Raw genomic sequence first — 20,797 nt, 5'->3', positions numbered from 1 at the left:
ACATAATAGATATAAAACTAAGGCTCTTTTATCTTAAAAGGAAAAGTCACATCAAATCACTTCACCTGGGCTGGGAATGGAAGTCGATGATAGAATGTTTGCCTAGCATACACCCTGGGTCTGAACCTTAGCATCTAAAAGTAAGAAAAACGGCCGGGCAGTGGTGGCATATGCCTTTAATCCCAGCACTTGGGAGGCAGAGCCAGGCAGATCTCTATGAGTTTGAGGCCAGCCTGGTCTACAGAGCAAGATCCAGGACAGGCACCAAAACTACATAGAGAAAACCCTGTCCCAGGGGAAAAAAAAAAAAAAGTAAGAAAAACACAAATGGCAACATATGGAGGTGTACACATTTAATAACAGCACTCAGGAGAGAGAGACAGACAGATCTCTGTGAGTTCAAGACCAGCCTCGTCTACATAGTATATTCAAGGTAGTCAGGGCTTCTCAGTGAGACTGACTCAAAACACACACACACACACACACACACACACACACACACACACACACACACGCTCACACCATATTAGAGTTGACTTACCCATATGCTCTGCTGTCAGGTAAGCCGCTGTGGGCTCGTACGCCTGGGGGTATAACTCGGACTTCATTGATATAAACCACACATGGAAAACGAACCACATCTATATGAGAACTTTGCTAAAAAGGAGGATGAAACATATTGTAAGTAAAACATTCTTTTTCAATTCAAAATACACTCTTTTTTATTTTTTTTCTGCTTAAAATAACACCAACAATCTTAAAATCCAGAGATGAGGCTGTAACTCAGTTAAAACACATGCTTCATATGTTCAAGACCCCGGGTTGAATCCCCATCATTGAAAATAAAGTCCATGTAGGTAAATATATCATTAAATTTTATGTTAATTACAATGTTGTATAAATCACTTTCTAAAAAACAGCTGATGATGGGACTGGAGAGAGAACTCAGCAGTCGAGAATGCTTGCTGTTTTTCCAAAAGGACCTGAGTTCAGTTCCAGGGAATCCAATGTCCTTTTCCGAATTCCAAGAGCGCCCACATATATGCGGTACACAGAGATACACACATACACAGAGATAACTAATATTTTTAAACAGCTGATGACTTATTGTGATGATAACGTACCTAAGTAAGTCTCTCAACTGGTATCACATAAAATTTTCTGCATTACATTTACCTTCCCACTCATGTTTTGCTTAGACCAATTTCTCAGAGTCGATTCATGACTCTAGATATTCCAGAAACGTTTATGAATGCCTCAGCATATGGCTATATAAAACAGACAGCCACTGATGAACGAAATGGAAAGGAAGCAGGAAGTCTGGGCCACTTTCTTAGAAGGAAGGTTCAGTCTGATATTCCTTCCACCCTTTCTTCCAATATTCTGCTGCTTTTCTAGAACAGAAATGTTCTGATGAGCTACCCTGGACAGTATAGGCAATACTCTAAGGATGGCAGACAATACTGACAGAGCCTGGATCCCGACACTATGAAACTGACATGTTACTCCTAGTGATTTTCAATTCTTCCCAAGATTATTTAAAGAGAAAATCCTATCCCATGTAAGGCAAAAAAAAACACCAAAACAAAACAAAAACTTTTTTACAGTTATTTTGCACACTTGAGCTACCGCAGAGATGTCAAAGAACAACAAAGAACAACTTTAAATCAGGATAACCTTGAACTTTTCCTACCTGCCTCTATCTCCTAAGTGCTGAAATTACAGGCATGTGCCACCAGGTCTAGTTTTATGTGGTAAGAGAGCCCAGGGCTTCATGCATGCTAGGCAAGCACTGTACCAAATACATCACATCTCCAGCCCTAAAATGTCCTACTTATAAAGAGAATCTTCTGTGTTAGCTTTAACACACACACACAGAGCAAGACATGGTTTCTCTGTGTAGCCCTGGCTGTCCTAGAACTCGATCTGCCAGCTAGCCTCGAACTCAGATCTACCTTCCTCTGCCTCCCAAATGCTGAGATTACTTGCTTGGCCTGGCTTGCTGTTATCATTTCTATTAAAAATATACTACATATATCTGTAAATTCAAGGCTAGCCTAGTCTGCACAATGGGTTCAAGGCCAACCAGGGCTACACAGTGAGATTCTGTCTGGGGAGGAGAGGCTTTGGGAGACCAGTGAACTAGGGAGAAGAACTTTCTGGGCCAAGGGGAAGGAAACAACTCCAAAAAACTAGGAGCACAGTTCACAAGACTAGAGGGCAAACTGGGAGAAGCAAGCAGGGCTGGGGCTGAACAGAGCACAACCAACAGGATTCTAAAAACTGAGATCTCCACCCACAGCCAGGGGACAGTTCCAAGTCGGTATCTCCACCTAGGATCCTTCTCCTAATCCCCAGGGGACAGCTCCATTTGAAAGTCTTCAGATACTTCCAGCCTGGCCTGTTCACCCACAATGCTATCACTGGTCACAAAATGCCGAACACATTGTTGCATTTGGCTCCTTGTCCTCTCACCTAACTTTCAGCTCCACCTCATTCTCCTACTGAAAAAGTCATGTGGTCTTTCTAGAATATAAACGTGTATAAAGTCCTGCTTCTTCTTCCTTCAGCAAAGCCAAATTCCCAGGTCTCAGAAACTTGGCCTCTTTATACTCCAAATCCAAATACTGTATGTGTGAATTTCCCTGACACTTCATGCTGGTTTCTACTTCATAACCTTGTTACACTGCTCTCTCTAATCAGACTCCCTCATATCCCTCTGCCCCAACTCTCTTTAGATGTCAACTTTCTCTAAAAAGCTAAAACAAGTTAGGACAGGTCCTCCTCTCCTTGGTGTGCCCAAAGTCCCTTATCAAACTCATTTGTCACTCTCTCTTTTTTCCTAAGCCATTAGAACATGTGTTTCAAGACTTACTGTAAACTCAGTATCTGGCATATTCATTTAATGAAAGGACTTTTAGTAGGTGCCTAAAAAGTTAAAACTCTGGGCTGAGAAGACACTGCAATTGAAACAATGCTTGTCTAACATGCATGGAAGTCCTAGGTCTGATCCCCACTACCACATAAACTGTCAAGAAGGACCAGGGTTTCAAACTCATCTGCTAGCCTGCTAGCTCAAAAAATAAAACAAAATCTAAGACAGGTTGAGACTGAGAACTCTGGGAAGGTTTATGATACAGATTTCAAGACCATACTTTTCCACACTTACCCATAGAAGTCACTGTCAGAATACTTCAAGCTGTCTGTCTGTCTGTAACTGCCTTCTTTCTACCCTCTCCCTGAACTTCTTCGTCTACTCCTGTCATTTAAGCTGTCCTTTGTGCATAAATGATGCATAGTTTCCAACTAAACTTAAAAGTAGTGGTTCTCAACCTGTGGGTCAAGACCCCCTACACAGGGGTCACCTAAGACTATCGGAAAACTTGGTTATTTACATCACAATTAATAACAGCAGCAAAACTACTGTTACAAAGTAGCAACAAAAATAATTTTATGGTTAGGGGTCACTACAACATGAGGAACTGTATTAAAGGGTCTCAGTGTTAGGGAGGCTGAGGACCACTGTGTTAGAGGGTCATAGCCTTAAGGAGGCTGAGGACCACTGTGTTAAAGGGTCACAGCGTTAGGGAGGCTGAGGACCACTGTGTTAAAGGGTCACAGCGTTAGGGAGGCTGAGGACCACTGTGTTAAAGGGTCTCAGTTTTAGGGAGGCTGAGAACCACTGTGTTAAAGGGTCTCAGTTTTAGGGAGGCTGAGGACCACTGTGTTAAAGGGTCTCAGTTTTAGGGAGGCTGAGGATCACTGTGTTAAAGGGTCTCAGTTTTAGGGAGGCTGAGGACCACTGTGTTAAAGGGTCTCAGTTTTAGGGAGGCTGAGGACCACTGTGTTAAAGGGTCTCAGTTTTAGGGAGGCTGAGGACCACTGTGTTAAAGGGTCTCAGTTTTAGGGAGGCTGAGGACCACTGTGTTAGAGGGTCGCAGTGTTAGAAAGGTTGAGAACCACTGCTCTAAAGTGAAAGCCCTTCTAGACCACCTACTCCCCTCACAGTGTATTTGAACCCAGCAAATCCACTCAGACAATATTAAAGAAATAAAAATGCATAATCTAACCCCTTTGGGGTTTCTGTAAAAAGTCAGACGCATAAATCACAAGAGTTTAGTACACAGATAATAAATAATACCACTTCAAATCACGGGATGTCCAGCTGATAGTGATGAGAGACTTTTTACTGGACACCCTTTGTACTATTTAAATTTGTACCTCACACAAGTGTTACCTAGTCTAAACACAAAAGGAATTTTTCTTTAAATAAAGGTCACCTTCATGCACATTTACTGTAACAAGCTGTTAAGTGAAAAAAGAAACCACTAACCAGTACTAGGACTTTAATACAGGAAGACATACGTTCAGGCATAAGCATATGTACTAGGCAATTTGGAAAATATTAATATAAAGAAATCTGTTATTCAACTACAAAATATAAAGTACATACTAATTTTAAGAGTTTGGGGACACAGATGAAAGAAATTAACACATCAAAATACATTAGCTAATTTACCAAATAGTCTGTGCAAATCTTAGTTTAAACAATTTTTCCAAAATACATTACATGCATACTAGAGTTTTATCTTGCTTTTGTGTGTATTTGTTTGTCTGACTGAATTTGTGTGTCATGTAGCCCTGGGTGGTCTCAACCTTTCTATGTAGCCAAATATAATTTTAAAACTCCTGATCCTAATGCCTCCACCTCCTGAGAGGCACAGGCCACCATGCCCAGTTGACTTTGCAGTTTGACTTAGTTTTGTTCTTTCAATGGAACATCATTTCCTAGTAATCAAACAGCTATTGGTCTGAAAAGAGTAAACTGGACTTATAAATACAGAACTGTTTATGTGAGGAAGTAACTGTTGGCAAGACCAAGGAGATGGAGAAAAGTGTTAATGAAAGCTGAGTCTATGAAAGATCATGCTTTTCCGAACTTTTAATTTTTTGTTAAAAGCTTTTTAATTTTAGTGTGTGTGTGATGTGTGCACATAAATGCCATGGATATGGAAGTCAAAGAACAACTCTGTAGTCAGTTCTCTCTTCCACCTTCATGTAGGTTCCAGGATCAAACTCAGGTTATAAAGCTAGCCTGCAAGTAAGTGCTTTTATCCACTGAGTTATTTGCCCACTCTACTTTTCTTCTTTTGTTGTTGTTTTGTTTTTCAGAGACAGGGTTTCTGTGTAGCTTTGCGCTCTCCTGGAACTCACTTTGGAGACCAGGCCGGCCTCGAACTCACAGAGACCCGCCTGGTTTCTGCCTCCCGAGTGCTGGATTAAAGGCGTGCGCCACTGCCGCCTGGCTACCCACTCTACTTTCTAATTTCTCTATAATGAAATTTAAATGTGCAGTGCCAACGGAGGCCAGAGGAAGGCATTGGATTCCTCGAGGCCAGAGGAAGGCATGGATTCCTCGGAGCTAGAGGTCACAGGCAGCTGTTGGCTGCCTGATGTGGACGCTGAGAACCAAACTTCTTAGGTCCCTCTGCAAGAGCAACAAGTGTTCTTAACCACTGAGCCATCTCTATGGCCCAAAGGATATTTTTCCCCTCCCGACAGGGTTTCTCTGTGTATCGCTGGTTGTCCTGGAACTTACTCTGTAGACCAGGCTGGCCTCAAATTCACAGAGATCCGCCTGCCTCTGCCTCCCGAGTGCTGGGATTAAAGGTGTGCGCCACCACCACCACCACCACCACCACCAGCTTATTTTTATTATTTGAAACATGTATTTGTATGTGCTGAGGGGAGCATGTACAGATGACTACAGGTACCCAGAATGAACCTGGGTCCTGTGGAAGACCAGTACACACTTTTTTAAAGGTTTATTTTAGTTGTAATCATGTGTGTTTGCACATACAAGGAGACGTTGTATTCCACAGAGCTGGAGTTACAGACAGATCTGTACCCCCTGACATGCGAACTAGGAACCAAAGTCAAGTCTTCTGTAAGAGCAGTATGTGTGCTTAGCCACTGAGCCACTTCTTCAGCCCCATTTTTAAAGCAGTAGCAATACAAAGCACAATTTAGGGTTTTCCCTTTAAATATTTATGTATACGAGTGTTTTGCCTGCGTATACTGTCTGTGCATCACATTTGAGGCACCACACATGTGCTGGTGCCCAAAGAGGTCAGAAGGGGGCATTTCATCCCCTGGAACTGAGCTGTACTGCTGTGTGAACCTGAATCCTCTGCAAGAGCAGCAGATGCTCTTAACTGCTGAGCCATCTTTCCAGCCCATTCAAACAACCATTTGTAATTCATCTACAACTATCTGCACCCCTTTAAGGATTCCTGTCAAAGTTTAATCAAAGTTTAACTTCCCTACCAGATTACAAACTTCTTTAAAAGCAGAGCAACTAGTCTTATTTCATTTTGACTTGTATTGCCCTCTCCTGCATAATGTGCCCTGCATGTATTTCTTCCTACTCAGTCCCACTGCAAAACGAGATGGCACAATTTTAGAGTCATGAAAAACGTATATTGGTGTATTTCTTACTCCTAATAGTTATTAGGAAAAAAGCCCTAAATGGTTGTTTGGATTGATTGATTAGCTGATTGATTATGGGCCTGTGTGCCACAGTGCTTATGTGGAAGTCAGAGGTCAACCCTCTAAAGTCAGTTCTATCCTCTGAGCAAGTGGGTCCCGGAAAGAGAACTCAAGTCCTCAGCTTGGCAGCAAGCGCCTTAACTCATGGAACCGTCTCACAACTTGTTTTTGTTGGTCTCTTTGTGGTTCAGGAGGCCTTGAGCTTGCAATCTCCTGGATGTTAGGAATGAAGGCACGCACAGCCATGCTCCAGGATGCCATTTACCTCAATGTAGCCTTGTCAGTTCAAGAAAGTCACCTAACCTTTCACCACAGCTTTGGTGTCTACAAAATGAAAACAACTTTCAAAACTAATAGAAGATCAGAAAAAATTATTAAAAAATCAAAGCACTGCTCCTGGCACAGAGTAATCAATAAACGCTCCACATATCGATTCCACCTGCTAACTAGCTTTCACTGAATCTCACTTTTTCTTCCTGATCTTGCTACTTGTTTTCTCTGAACTATTCTGAGTATGACTACCTAGTGGAGTTTACTAGTCCTATAATTTCCCTGCTCAACTACTACAGGCCTCCAACAAAGAGTCGACACTATTCTTGAATATTTAAGAAGCTCCATGGTATGGCTTTAACACTACCTCTCAGGTGTGAATTCACACAACTACTTTGAGTATAACCTAACAGAAGATTGACTACAATAGCCCTCCTTCCCCCACAACTATGAAACATTTCCCATTTTACCAAGACCAGGTGAATGTGCCAAATACCTTGATGAAGTCTTCCTTGACAAAAAAGGGACCTCTCTCTAAAATCTTGTTCCCTTTATGTTCACAAAGAGGGCTAAATAAGAATCAACTGCAGTCTTCCTACATCAGATACTGATTAAGAATTTTGTTTGGGCCTGGTGGTGGTGGTGGTGGTGGTGGCGGTGGTGGTGGTGGTGGTGGTGGCGGTGGTGGCGGTGGTGGTGGTGGTGGCGACGCACCTTTAACCTCAGCACTCCAGAGGCAGAGGAAAGCAGGTCTCCATGAGTTCAAGGCCAGTCTGGTCTACAGCGAGAGTTCCAGGACAGCCAGAGCTACATAGAGAAACCTTGTCTCGAAAAACAAAACAACAGGAGAAAAAAAAAATTAACACCATGCCTGGCAACATTTAAATCTTTCTTTAAATTTTATTGTTCTCTAATTCTATAAAGAAGTTTGTTTTGGTAACAACTACTGTTGCCATTTTGAGTTTTCTCAAATCTAGCTGGAATAATAGTCCAATAGTCACTAAATAGTGCTGTGTGACCCACTTGAAATTTGAGAATATAAATAAATTCATTGTCAGTAAAACACAATAACCCAAAGCACCAACCCTTGACTTTTAAAGGCCTATAAGCCATTCATTAAAGAAAACTTATCACTAACCCATTTCATTACTTCATAGAACATTTTAAACATTTTCATTCAGATATTTATTTAAACTGTATTTTCCTAGACACTGTCCTAAACACTGAACATACACTGAGAAAGAACATCAGACACTCTACCCTAGTCTCATGGTGCGTCACACAAGAGCACTCTATAAAAACAAAAGAAAACAGGCCTCAAAGTACGGTTCTCCAAATGATTGCGTTTGCAGTGAGACAAAGAAATATGAGGCTTGCTCATTTGCTCTTTCTCCTACCCGAATTTCTCTGTGTACTTCGTTAAAGTTCATTTTTGGCTGGCTTTTGGGAACCTTCGTTAATACGCTACATTCAGTATCTTCATTTTATAAGTATCTGAAGGCCATTCTGAGACGCTCAAGAAATTCTGTACACAAGACTACTCGACACCTCACCTTCGCCCCCTGAAAACAAGAGACTTGCTTTCTGACGACAGCCGTTATTACAATTCCTTCAATTCTGCACGCTTCGCGACTATTCTCCATGCAAAGGAGATGCTCGTAGGCATGTCATGTCCTAGGAGGTGAATTCCTTCCTAAAGTATTAAAGTGCTATGACCAATTCAGCAATAAGACTGCCGTCAGAAGGGAGAGCGAAGGGAAGGACTTGGGATCGTGGGTACTCCAGCACCCTGAAGGCATCAGAACCCAGCACTGCTGTCAAAAATCAGATGCCCAAGCTCGCGCCTGCTTCCCACCTGAAGTAACTGAGAACAAGGACCCTCCTCAAGACTCAATGCTGACAGGACAAAAAAAAGCACTGCCAGCAGCGAGGCTGACTCGACCGAACTCGCAGGCCCCAAAGCAAAGCCAGGAAAGGCAGGGCCGCCGCCCAGGGCCACGGGGCTCGCACCGGGCTGGGGGAGGGGGTGTGGACCGGAGGATTCCCCTGCGCGACTGCGGGAGGACACAGCCCGGACGACCCCCGACGCCGCGGCAGGGGGATCTCAGCTGAGGGGCCGTGTCGAAATCGGGTCGCGAAGCCTTACCTCGGCGCTCGGATGTTTAAAAGTATCTAAAAATAGCAGCTCCATGGACGAGTCCACCGCCATGTTTGCCGCGGGCGGGGGACGGGGAGACGACTTCCGGGGCAGCTCTCCGACCTCCCGGGCCGAGGCTCGGGCGAGGGAAAACGGCAGCACTTCCGGTAAGCGGGCCGCCGCGGCCGCAAGCCTCGGCCTATCGCAGCGCATCTTGCTGCCTCAAATCGCAGGCCCCGCCTTCTCCAGCGCGGCGGAGGGCGCCCTCCGGGAGCCCAAAGGGGCCGAGGAGAGAGGGGCGGGGACTATGGCGTCCGCGGCGGGCCAAATCTGGACGTTCTCGCCCGCTGCCGAGCCACGACGCTGCGAGGGAGGCATCATTTCCAAGCAAAAATACTCAAATGAATGAATCCGAAAACACAGTGTTTTAGGAATTCTAGGCCAGCCTTGACTGTATTGTGAGTTGGAGGCCAGCTTGGGCTACTGTCAAAAAAATCGAGAAAAAGAGAAAAACGGGAAAAAAAAATTGTCTCAGTAAACGAAAGGAATATTTTCTCATTTATAAGATGTAAAAGATGATGAATGATTCCTAACCCACCGGCTGATTATGAAGATTAATTCTGTAACGACGCTCAAAAAAGTATCTAAGTGAAATGTCACAAAGAGTACAAAAGAGAGGTGGAGTCAAAGTCCGTCTCTGGCCCACATGAGGTCTGCCAATTCCAGCACTCCAAGGACGAAGGAGGAGTTTGAGCTTGAGGCCAGCCTGGACAACTCAGTGAGACCCTGCCTCAAAATAAAATGTTTGTTTTAATTTCGTGAATAGTCTCTCTGTCAAAGGTTGGAGACTTGAAACTATGCATAGTCCTAGGGAGAGTGATGGGGAGGAGTTTCCCTCAATTCTAGAACTCTTAGGAACATAAAGATACAATGTTGTAGCAAGCAAGCAAAAGCAGGAGCAGGCAGTGGGAGAGAGAGATGGATCAGCTCAGAGAGTCTGGGCTATCTCCCTCTCACTGGTTCATGTAACTGCCTGCCTGTCTGTCTGTCCTCCTCTGATGAGCACACTTGAAATGTCTCCCTTTCTCCTCCTGTATGTTTGCCAGGACTGCTTTCAACTAGAGACTGTCTATTCATTTTTTAGGTTTGTTCAAGGTCTTGTATTTGATCTCATGACCTTCTCTTAGGACATTTTCTTCCTTTTGAACAAGTTTCACATTGAAGGCTGGAACCAGGGTTTTACAATACACTGGCAGGCTGCCTAAACAAGAGACAGGACTCAAGCTGCCTGTGGGAGTCCTTTCTCCCACCTCCCTTGCTCATGTCTTCCACCTAACACGAGTGTACAGGAAAGTACCAAGTAAAAGTACATATACTTCCCCCTCACCTAGAAAAAAAGTCTACATATATGCCCAAAGAAATGCCTACAGATTCAAAAATGTCCACACACACTTTGGTTTTCTCCAGCTCTGGGTACCAGAACCTTGGACCTTGAGCAGGTTAGGCAAGTACTCCACAGGGAACTAGAGCCCTAACCCACAATTTTTAAAAACTAAGTAGCCCAAGCTGATGTAAAAATTGCAACCCTCCTTCCTTCACCTCCCAATTCTGGGATTACAGAGATGTGCCATCCCAGCTGCCTTGTTTTAAAGCAGTTTTACAATAAATTACACAGACAGTATAGAGAGATCACATATTTTTTTCCTTTCCCCACTCAGTGGCCCCTTCTTTTAACAATTTGCATTAACATTGTACATGTATTACAACTGATCAGCCAATATTGACACATTGTTATTACTTAGTGTTATACAGTTTTGGTAAATACATAATATATCCATTGATACAATCACTTATAGAATAATTTGGAACTCTTCTTAGTTATGGGCTAATTTAAGATATAAGAGCTAACTAGCAAAAAGCTTGAGCCATGGCCATGCAGTTTTAATTAATATAAGTCTCTGTGTGTTTACTTGGGGAACGTGAGTGGGAAAGATATGTCACAAACACTGGCAGGCCAGGACACAGGAAATCTTCTGACTACAAATGGCATCAAAACATGGGGCAAGAGTTTCCACCTAAAACATGAGAAAGCTTAAAAAAAAAAAGATTCTAAAACAGAGCTAAAAACAGCTTCCTAGTTATGTCTCTCAGGCCAGCTACGGCCTGTGGGCTTGAGCAGGATTGCAGCGTTCAGGCTTGACCTGCAGCATGGCAGTTTCCCACCAAGGTACACAGAGGCATCTCCAAGCTGCAAATTACGCTGTATGGTGGATTTAGCCTTTGCTAGCACAGACAAACAAAAAAGGTTTCTGGGCTACATGCTGCTTTGATAGAAGCATAGACCCACTGCCTCCCAGATTCAGCGGACAGCGTAGCTCCCAGAGATGTCAGTGAATTATTTCCACTATACTGAAAAGCTGAGATGGGCGGAGCCAGCAGCCAAGGCTGCTGCTTCAGTACTAACCACTGCAGTTTAAAGCAATAGATTCACAATAAGGCAGAGTTAGATGAGATAATCCCTAAACAGTTTACAGTGTGTATAAAAAATGTACGTAGAATTAAAAGAGAGAGGAAAAGGAATATAGACAGTTATATAAAGAAATAAAAAGTTTTTAAAAATAAAGTCTTTAAAGAAAAAATAAAAGTAATATATAAAATAAACCATGTAGAGATGGAAATCACACAGAGAATCTGGATTATATTGTTGTTGAAATTTTTAACTACAGAAAAACATTTGATTGTAAAAGCTGCTGAGCTAAATCAATATGTATATTTTACAGATACCTTTTTTTGAGGTTTTAAAACTTTATTTGCATATTTAAAAAATTGTGCATTCCAATAATTAAAATCATTTGAACAAAAAAATGGCACTCTGATTAAACTGCATTTTACATCCTGCAGGACACCTTGGACCACCTTGAATTTTACTCTGTATTTCACTACTTCCCACCCAGCTTTTTCCTTCTCCAACATACAAGTTCTTTTCCCTCCCTGCCAGCCAGACAGACAGATGGGTGGGAGAGGCAGGGGAGACCTTCCTGGTCAGTAGTTCTGATTCTTTGATGTGAAAGGGACAGCACAGCCATTTAAACTTGATCCAACCTCTTTGCATCTTACCAAGTTAAACAGCTAAAAGAAGTAAAATAGAGCTGGAGAGATGGCTCAGCGGTTAAGAGCACTAGTTGTTCTTCCAGAGGTCCTGAGTTCAAGTCCTAGCAACCACATGGCGCCTCACAGCCATTTGTAATGAGATCTGGTGCCCTCTTCTGGTATACAGACAGACTGTATAACATAATAAATAAATCTTAAAAAAAAAAAAAAAGAGCCGGGCGGTGGTGGCGCACGCCTTTAATCCCAGCCTCGGGAGGCAGAGCCAGGCGGATCTCTGTGAGTTCGAGGCCAGCCTGGGCTACCAAGTGAGTTCCAGGAAAAGCGCAAAGCTACACAGAGAAACCCTGTCTCGAAAAACAAAAAACAAAAACAAAAAACAAAACAAAACAAAAAAAAAGAAGTAAAATAAGAAGGCAATGCTTGTGGAATGTACAGCGCATATTGGCGCCTCAGTACAATTTGCCAGCTTGCTTCTCTTGTTCTATCTTTTTTTTTTTGAAGGCAGAGGATTTTTCTCTTGCATTTCTGTCTTCTTCAATTTTTACTTATCGAATTTCTCGATCTCAGCCATATCGGGTTTGTCAGACATGGTTGCCAGAAGGAGCCAAGCAAAGTGTGAGAACAAGGAGAGTCCAATCTGCTCAGAGGCCGCTGCAGATTTAAAGATATCTTGATTTCAAAATTTATGTCTAAGGATACATTGTTGGTTTTTAGCGGTGCTCTTACCCTGTGAGGAAAAGTCACAAAACACAACAGAATCCACTAACAAGAGTTTTATTAAGATGATGAGAGAAGGATAGACGTGATCAGGCCTGCTGAAAGGACACGTGTGTGTGAAGGGGGCGGGGAACATAGGGGCCAGCTTTTAAAGGCTAAGTCACACCTGCACACACAGGCCCACGTGGCTATTCCACACATGCGCATAGATCACATGTTTGTGCCCGTGCTTTGCACAACTATGAGGCCACGGGGTCATGGGTCACACAGGACATACGACCTGGAAATGACTAGGCAGAAATGACTAAGTGTCCCACCGGGCGTGCTGGACCATGGGGGTCGTGGTGGGAATTCCTATCATACGTGGCTTTGGAAAAGAGGTTCTGCTTTTGTTTCCACAGAAGATGAGAACCTATGGATTGCTTTCAGGCTAACATGGTTTGATCAAGGAAGACCCCCTGAGAGGCCCAAATGATCCAACATCCAAAACCAGCTTCACGACAACTGGCTCAGAGCATACAGCATCACAGACTACTCCAGTCAGGACTTAACCATAATTCTTAATTTTCTCAGGATCTCCATAAGAATACAGCACACTTTATCAGCTGGAAGTAGCCTAGAAAACTATGCCCACATTCCCAAAAAATGGATTATGGATGTTTGTCTTTGTTTAGGTTGTTGGTTACAAATTGTTATTGGTCATAGTCAATATCTTTCTAAAGAAAAAGGGGGATACAATATGGATATGATAGGATGAAAGGGTAAATTAAAGAACATATTATTAAAGAACAACAACTTGTTTAAAAATGTTTTACATTGCTATGGATTTTAGTTTATTGATACAAATTTAGAGTTGATTTTATTATACTATATATATATTTCTGCTCTCACTTAAGGTATTATGTTTATGTAACATTTAAATTATAAGGATAATTAAGAAATAAAGACTAATAATTATTCTTCTATGATAGTCAAACTTATAGTCATGTTAAGATTTCTAGATATAAATAGATATATTTCAATTAGGTAGGTAATCTTCAAACACTTCAAAGGCCTACAGAATATGGCATTTAAAATGTTTTAAAAACTTAGACTTTCCTGGACAATGAAACACATCTGCTCCTGGCAGCACCAATTAATTCAAAGAGAAAGAAGGACATCAAAGACACTCCATATGCAGTTTATCTTGTTCATGGTAAAACAAGAAACTGTTTTTGCCTGGACTGCTTGACAAAATGTTGACAAAATATTGATTGGACATGCAGGACCCATAGGAAGGTGACCACTGAACTTTGCAAGGCAAGATGGTCCTTCGGGTTCCTGCTTCACAGAGGAGACTGCCAGACACTCTGCAGGACACAGAAGCGACTGAGAGACTCTAGGCCTGTAGACTGAAGAATGGACACCCCAACGATGCAGAAGAACTTTGGGTAACTGTCCAGGTAGCCAGCTGTCTCTGTCATTCTAGATTTTTGGAAGTTGCTTACAATACTCTTCCTGTTTACTTAGATAATATTGTATCCTTCTGAGGTCTTTGATGTAGTTGAAGACTAGATAGTTATACTTATAATTTTCCTTGGTTATGATAAGAGATAAGGTAGATAGGAAACCTTAGACTCACAAATATGGGATAGATAGGATATCTTCTTTAATTTTGCCAAATACAAATAGACTAAATATTATAACTATAATTCTTGCTTGATAACTGTTTTGTTATATGCAATTTTACTAAATTGAAGTTAAAACCTTCCTTTTGAATAGAAAGAAAAGGGGAAATGATGGGTGATGTCGATTTGTATGCTGTGACTATGTGTTGCTCTGGGATTATTTCCCAAACCTCTAAATTTAAGCATAGGTCCCAGGTACAGACTGTGAGGCAGTATTTGATGCCTACTTCATCCCAATTGCAGGTCCCAGGTTTGACACCTGGGTGACAATCCTGGGAAGGACTTTCCCACTGAATGGAAATGTATGGGTCTTTATACGTGCTCTGGGCAGATTCAGTCTTGCAGCCCAGGAAGCAATGATAATCCCTCTTCCAATTATGATGATGGCTGGGCACCCATAAAATTGTGAATACCAGAGGGCTGTTTCCCAGACCTTAGTCCCACATCCTGGGTAGTTTGAATGACAACTTTCCCACTCGGCCATGACTTCACTTCAAAGAAGTAACACAGATCAAATCTAAACACAGGTTTGGAGGTAGCATTTCAGTAAATTATTTTTCTATCTGAGGTTCAAGACAATTCCCAATCCCAGATCTCAATATTTATTGTTGGCCATACATGGGAGTTCTGCTTAAAATTCCTAGCATCATTGTCAGCCTGAGTATGAGGCAAGATGAACTGCACCATCAGAGGGTGCTAGGGATCTCAGAGTACCCTCCACTTTTTTTTTGGCAGGTCATGTCGGCCTTTAGATTGGAATGGTGGTGCTGCCTTTCAGGATGACAGCCTATGGTGATATTTTATTTGTACTGAAATATAATTTTATTTGTATGTTAATAAATAAAGTTGCCTGGGGGTCAGAGCTAATAGCAAGCCATAGCAGAAGTCTGGCAGTGGTAGCACATGCCCTTAATCCCGATCACATAATAGGCAGATCTCTGTGTGTTCAAAGATACCGCCAGCATGGAGACACACACCTTTAATCTCAATACCAACCATAGAAGACCTGGAGGTCTATACAGATGGGCAGTGATGAGGAGGTCATGTGGTTGGGTTTACAACCAATGAGAAGGCAGAATAGAAAGTCAATAAAAAGGACAAACACACAGGAAGTAGGTCTCTTGCAGAGGGAAGGACAGGAGCAGTAGTGAAGGGTAAGGTTTTTAGTGCTTAGCTATTACTCTGACCTCTTGGGCTTTCATCTCTGCATTGGCTCTGTGTTTCTTATCTAACAAGACATTACGTCTACAACAGCCCCTTCCAGGGTCCAGGTTTTGCTGGGTAGGCAGGAAACCCACACCAAGTCCCAGGTTGAAACTTGTGTGCTGGTCGAGTAAAAGGTAGGGATGGTGGTGGAGGTGGGGGACTCTGGATGTCCTGGGTCGTCTACTGCAATGCCTGTAAGGACTTAAGGAAAGAATAATTAGACATTTCCATGGTCTGTGGCCTTCCCTTTGTAGGAATAAGTAGAGGCAGGTGGCCAAACATTCTTTCAAATGGTGTTAGCTTGTTGGGGAGGTGAGGTAGAATTTAATCTATGTTTCTTTTATAGTCCTGTTAGCTCTTTCTATTTGTCCTAAGCCTTGGGGCCTATAGATACAATGTGATTTCCAATGTATTCCTAGAGTTTTAGCCTCTTGCTGAGGCACATTGGATGGGAATGTTGGGCCATTGTCGGACCCAAATGAGGAGGGGAAGTCAAATGGGGGATAATCTCCATCAGTAAATTTTTAGTAACCATATTAGCTGTTTCTGACCCAATGCAGAAAGCTCCTACCCTTCCTGAAAAAGTAACTATAAAAACTAGCAAAAACCAAAACAAAACAAAACAAAAAATACTATAAAAACTACCAAACCCTGTCAGAGTAACTTGAGGAAAATCCAATTCCCAGTGTTCTCAAGGACTAAGTCCCCTTTCTATAACACCTAGAGGTGCTGGGTTTATTTTTTTGTTTGTTTGTTTGTTTGTTTTGTTTTTCTCCTCTTGGGTTCACCTGGGCAAAGATGGTGTAGCAGCAGATAATTTCTTCAACTGTTTCATCTGGGTGGTGTAGAAGGTATCCGACTCTAATTAACTCTTTCAATTTGATTGATCCCAGGTGTATACTCTGATGAATTTTCGAGAGAAGGGATGGCCATAAGGCTTCTGGTGGATGGGGTATCCATCTGGGAGAACCCACAAGTACTGTATCTTGGTGGACCCCTGCTGTCTGGCCCAATTTTTTCCCTCACTGGTGTATGTAGGACACTTACTGTGGTCCTCAACCTTACTATGCTGTGTCACTTTAATATAGCTCCTCATGCTGGGCGGTGGTGGCACATGCCTTTAATCCCAGCACTCGGGAGGCAGAGCCAGGCAGATCTCTGTGAGTTCAAGGCCAGCCTGGTCTACAGAGCAAGATCCAGGACAGGCACCAAAACTACACAGAGAAATCCTGTTTCAGAAAACCTATATATATATATATTCATGTTGTAGTGACCTCAAACCATAAAATTATTTCATTGCTACTTCATAACTGTAATTTTGCTACTGTTATGAAAGGTAATGTAGACGTAGGGGTCATGGCTCACAAGTTGAGAACCACTGCGGACCTGGCTCAGGCAGGAGGGTGAGAATCGAGGGAGGGTTCAGTGTTTTCAGTGGTCCCACTGGCTCTGTGGCTGTTCTTTTTTGCTGTGACATCAGCAAATCTGTTGCCCCAGGCTTCACCTAAGTCCCCTTTTTGGTGCCCTGGACAATGGGTAACAGCCAGTTTCTCCCAAATAGTTTCACCCAAATAGCTGCTATGTGAGCAGAGGGCTCCTCTTTGTGTTTGGTTTCCTTTCCTGAGGAGGTCAACAGGTCCTGCTTCTGGTACAAAGCACCATGGATGTGTGCATCGGCAGAGGCATATCGGCTATCCGTGTAGATGTTGACTCTGCAGCTGTTCCGCCACCTTATAGCCTGGCTCGAGGCCATTAGCTCTGCCTTTTGGGCTGCTGTCCCTTTAGACAGGGATTGGACCCAGATTACCTCAGTGAGTGTCACGACAGCTGCTCCTGCAGACCTGACTCCATACAGCACATAGCCACTTCCATCAGTCAATAGGGTCATGTCTGCCTTTCCTGAGAGGCTGGTTGTAGTGGGTAGCTGTTCCAGCCTTGACCTTGAAGCACTGCCCCTAGTGAGACAGCCGGTAATTGCCACACCTACCTGTGGCCTTCCCCTGGGGCATGACCGAAATGGGAGCCCTTAAGACCTGAGATTCATGTGTGCTGGCCCTCTTGATCCTGGATGCTGGATTGCCAACCAAGTCAGAGTTCTCTAGAGAACCACACTGGACTGCACCTCACCTCTCCTGGATCCTGTAACCGACCCCTTTACTGGTTGTAAGTTACCCCTTTAAATAAACCTCTTTTAACTACCAGATAAACTACGTGGAGTTGCCTTGTTAGTTCCCCCACTTTAGCTGGTCTCAGAGGTCCAGTAATCTACACTGTAGGTGGTCAATAACCTGGACACAGTCACAGACTGGCTGTTCTTCAGGGTTGGCAGGAGAGATGCTGGATTGAATACTGCAGATAGAATTGGATCCTGGGTGCATCTGAAAGGAGAGCCTGATGATGGGTAAGACATGTATTCAACATCCGGTGCTCAGAGGCTCCCTGAAGGAGCATCTCATTGGAACGAGGAGTGGTGACAACCCGCTCCTGTCCCATAGCTAGTTTATCAGTTTCTATTAACAACAGTGTGGTACCAGCAATGGCCCAGGCGCAAGCTAGCCATCCTGCTGCAACATGGTCTAGGCATTTAGACAAATAGGCCACAGGCCTTCTCCAGTGTCCCAAAGTTTGATCAGTATGCCTTTCACCACCCTGTGTTGCTCATCCACAAACAAGTGGAAAGGTTTAGTAATGTTAGGTAGCCTGGGTGCTGGGGCTGACATCAAGTCTTCCTTGAGCTTTAGGAATGTGCTCTTTCCAGATGGCAGTGTGGGACAGGAGGATATGAAAAGCACATTTGGAGTCTGTGTAAATGTTTAAGGATTGTCCTTTTGCCAACTGGAAGGCACAAGTGAAAGTCTGTTGGCTAGTGGTGTGGGCAGGGAGGGCCTGTGCTTCAACCACCCCAGTATCTGACACTATGGCATAGCCTGCTTTCTGGGTCCCCTCATGTAAAAAGGAGCTGCCATCTGTGTACCAGGTATTGATGGCCTGGGCAGTGTGCCCTCCTGTATGTGTGAGGAGGGATGGGGCAGTAGTTCCTCTAGGGTTTCAATGCAAGAATGAGATGGGGAGTAGTCAGTGTTGGTCAGGGAAGAAGATTTGAGATATTGAGGGGTGAGCAAGGTTGGAAAGTAAGTGTAGAATCTTCTACTATTACAGCCTGGAATGAAAGAACCCAGGAAGGAGGTAGAGTTTGTAAGCCTTTGTAAGAGATGGGACAGGTTGTGGGAGGAGAAGATAGTGGTGGGTGACCCAGAGGTTATTTTTTTGGATTCATGAATGAGGAGCTCAGCAGCTGCTAAAGCAAGCATGCAGGGTGCCCATCCCTAGGTAGTAAGGTCTAGGGTTTTGGGGTTGTTTTGTTTTGTTTTTTGTTTTTGTTTTTGTTTTTTAACAGATATAGGTGCAAAGGAAGGTCTCAGTCGGTGGCCTAGGACCCCAAGGGCATACCATCTTTTTCTGTTACATACAGGGAGAAGGGACAGTTAGGTCTGGGAGATGAAGTGCTGGGACCTGGAGGAGCGTCTATAGGAGCTTCTGAAAGGGCTTAGTAATGGGAGTGAAGAGGGGTTCATGTGAGCAGCCAAGGGCTGCCTCGTATAAGAGGTGGGCAAGGAGAGAAAAAGAGGGGATCCAGGAACATAAGCCAGCTATTCCTAGGAACAATAAAATTTCCTCTTTAGTAGAGGGGACTGTAAGAGACTAGATTAGGTGTTTTCTATCCAAGATAATGGCTTTGGTGTGATGTTGATCCAAGATAGGTGACCTGAGGAGTGGACAGTTTGCCTTTGGAAGGTGAAACTCTATAGCCCTGGCCAGACAAGAAATTTAGAAGAGCAGAGGTGTTAGTTTGGCTAATTTGTGGGGATGCACTACAAAGGAGAAGGTCATCTACATACTGTTTGAGTTTAGATTTGGGGAGAGACAAAAAGAGTAGATCAGAAGCCAGGGCCTGCCCAAATAGGTGTGGGCTGTCCCGGAACCCCCAGGGTAGGACAGTCCAGATGAGCTGTGTGGAGACATGAGTGTCAAGGTCAGTCCAGGTGAAACCAAAGATATTTTGAGACTGAGTGCTGAGAGGGATAGAGAAGAAGCATCCCTGAGATCCAGGACTGAGAAATGGAAGGTTCCTGATGGGATAGTGGAACGGAATGTGTAAGGGTTAGGCACCACAGGTGGAGTGGGACCACTGCAGAATTAATGAGCCAGAGGTCTTGAACCAGGTGGTAGTCCCCACTGGGCTTTTTAACTCCAAATATGGGAATGTTAAAGGGAGAAGATGTGGGATGAAATAGTTTTTTTCTGAAGAGGTCAGAGATGACAGGTTTAAGTCCCCTGAGGCTCTGGAGTGAGAGTGGGTACTGGGCTTGGGTAATGTACTGGGTAGGGTCCTGTAATTGAACAGTGATGGGGAAATGGTGTTTAGCTACAGAGGGGTTTTAGGAATCCCAGACTTGGGGGCCCACCTGGGAGGCTGGCAGAGGAAATGGCATGTTGGAAACAGTAGGATGGGTGGGTGGAGGAGGAGAGAAGCTGCTGGCAGGTCTGGGGTCGGGAGAATGGGGGCAGAAATAGAGGCTCCCACTTTGGCTAAAAGATCCCTTCCCAGTAAGGGGTCAGGACAAGCTGGCACCATCAGGAAGACATGAGTGAGAGGAATACCCCTGAGAATGCTGGGGTTTGGTGAGGTAGGTAAGGCTGTCCCCATACCCAACAATAGGGAGATGAGAAGGAGAAGTGAGTCCCCAAAACTCCCAGTGTCCAGGAGGAAGGAGCTGGATCGAGCTGATACAGGGATGACTACCCAGGACTCCATGTCAGAGATGACAGTGGTCAGGTCAAGGGAACTGGGATCCCTTCAGTCATCCATGGCCAGGCTGGCTACAGGGCGATCTGCGTCTGATGTCCCCATGCCACAGGGGCCACTGGGGCAGTCAAAAGACCAATGTCCCTCTTGGTTGTACCTTGGACATCGCCCGGGGAGCCTGTAGGGACGAGGGCAGGCCTGGGCCCTGTGACCCTCCTGGCCACATCTGAAGCAGGAATGCAGTGGTTCTCAAGCCATAGAAGGTAAGGGAGCCCAGGAAGTCACCAAAGCCAGTTGAATGGCCTTGGCCAGCATTTGGTATTCCTGTTTATG

General features: G+C 43.9%; 1 protein-coding gene across 2 annotated transcripts in view; it reads right to left on the bottom strand.

Annotated features, from left to right (window-relative positions):
* Nucleotides 1-9,212, bottom strand: part of Virma (vir like m6A methyltransferase associated) — a 64,127-nt gene extending 54,915 nt beyond the window's left edge. The window contains exons 1-2 of one of the 2 annotated variants that reach the window (XM_059253860.1): nucleotides 8,966-9,212; nucleotides 542-657 (exon numbers count right to left, since the gene is read on the bottom strand). In XM_059253860.1, the coding sequence (XP_059109843.1) occupies nucleotides 542-657; nucleotides 8,966-9,169 (320 nt within the window). In that variant the 5' untranslated portion in view covers nucleotides 9,170-9,212. The remainder of the gene's footprint in view (nucleotides 1-541; nucleotides 658-8,965) is intronic. The other variant, XM_059253859.1, reaches the window with a different exon arrangement.
* Nucleotides 9,213-20,797: the final 11,585 nt, after the last annotated feature.

Source organism: Peromyscus eremicus, chromosome 2, assembly GCF_949786415.1.
Source record: "Peromyscus eremicus chromosome 2, PerEre_H2_v1, whole genome shotgun sequence".
Taxonomy (NCBI): domain Eukaryota; kingdom Metazoa; phylum Chordata; class Mammalia; order Rodentia; family Cricetidae; genus Peromyscus; species Peromyscus eremicus.
Note: the sequence above shows the minus strand (reverse complement) of the source record. Positions and strands in the feature narration are given on the sequence as shown.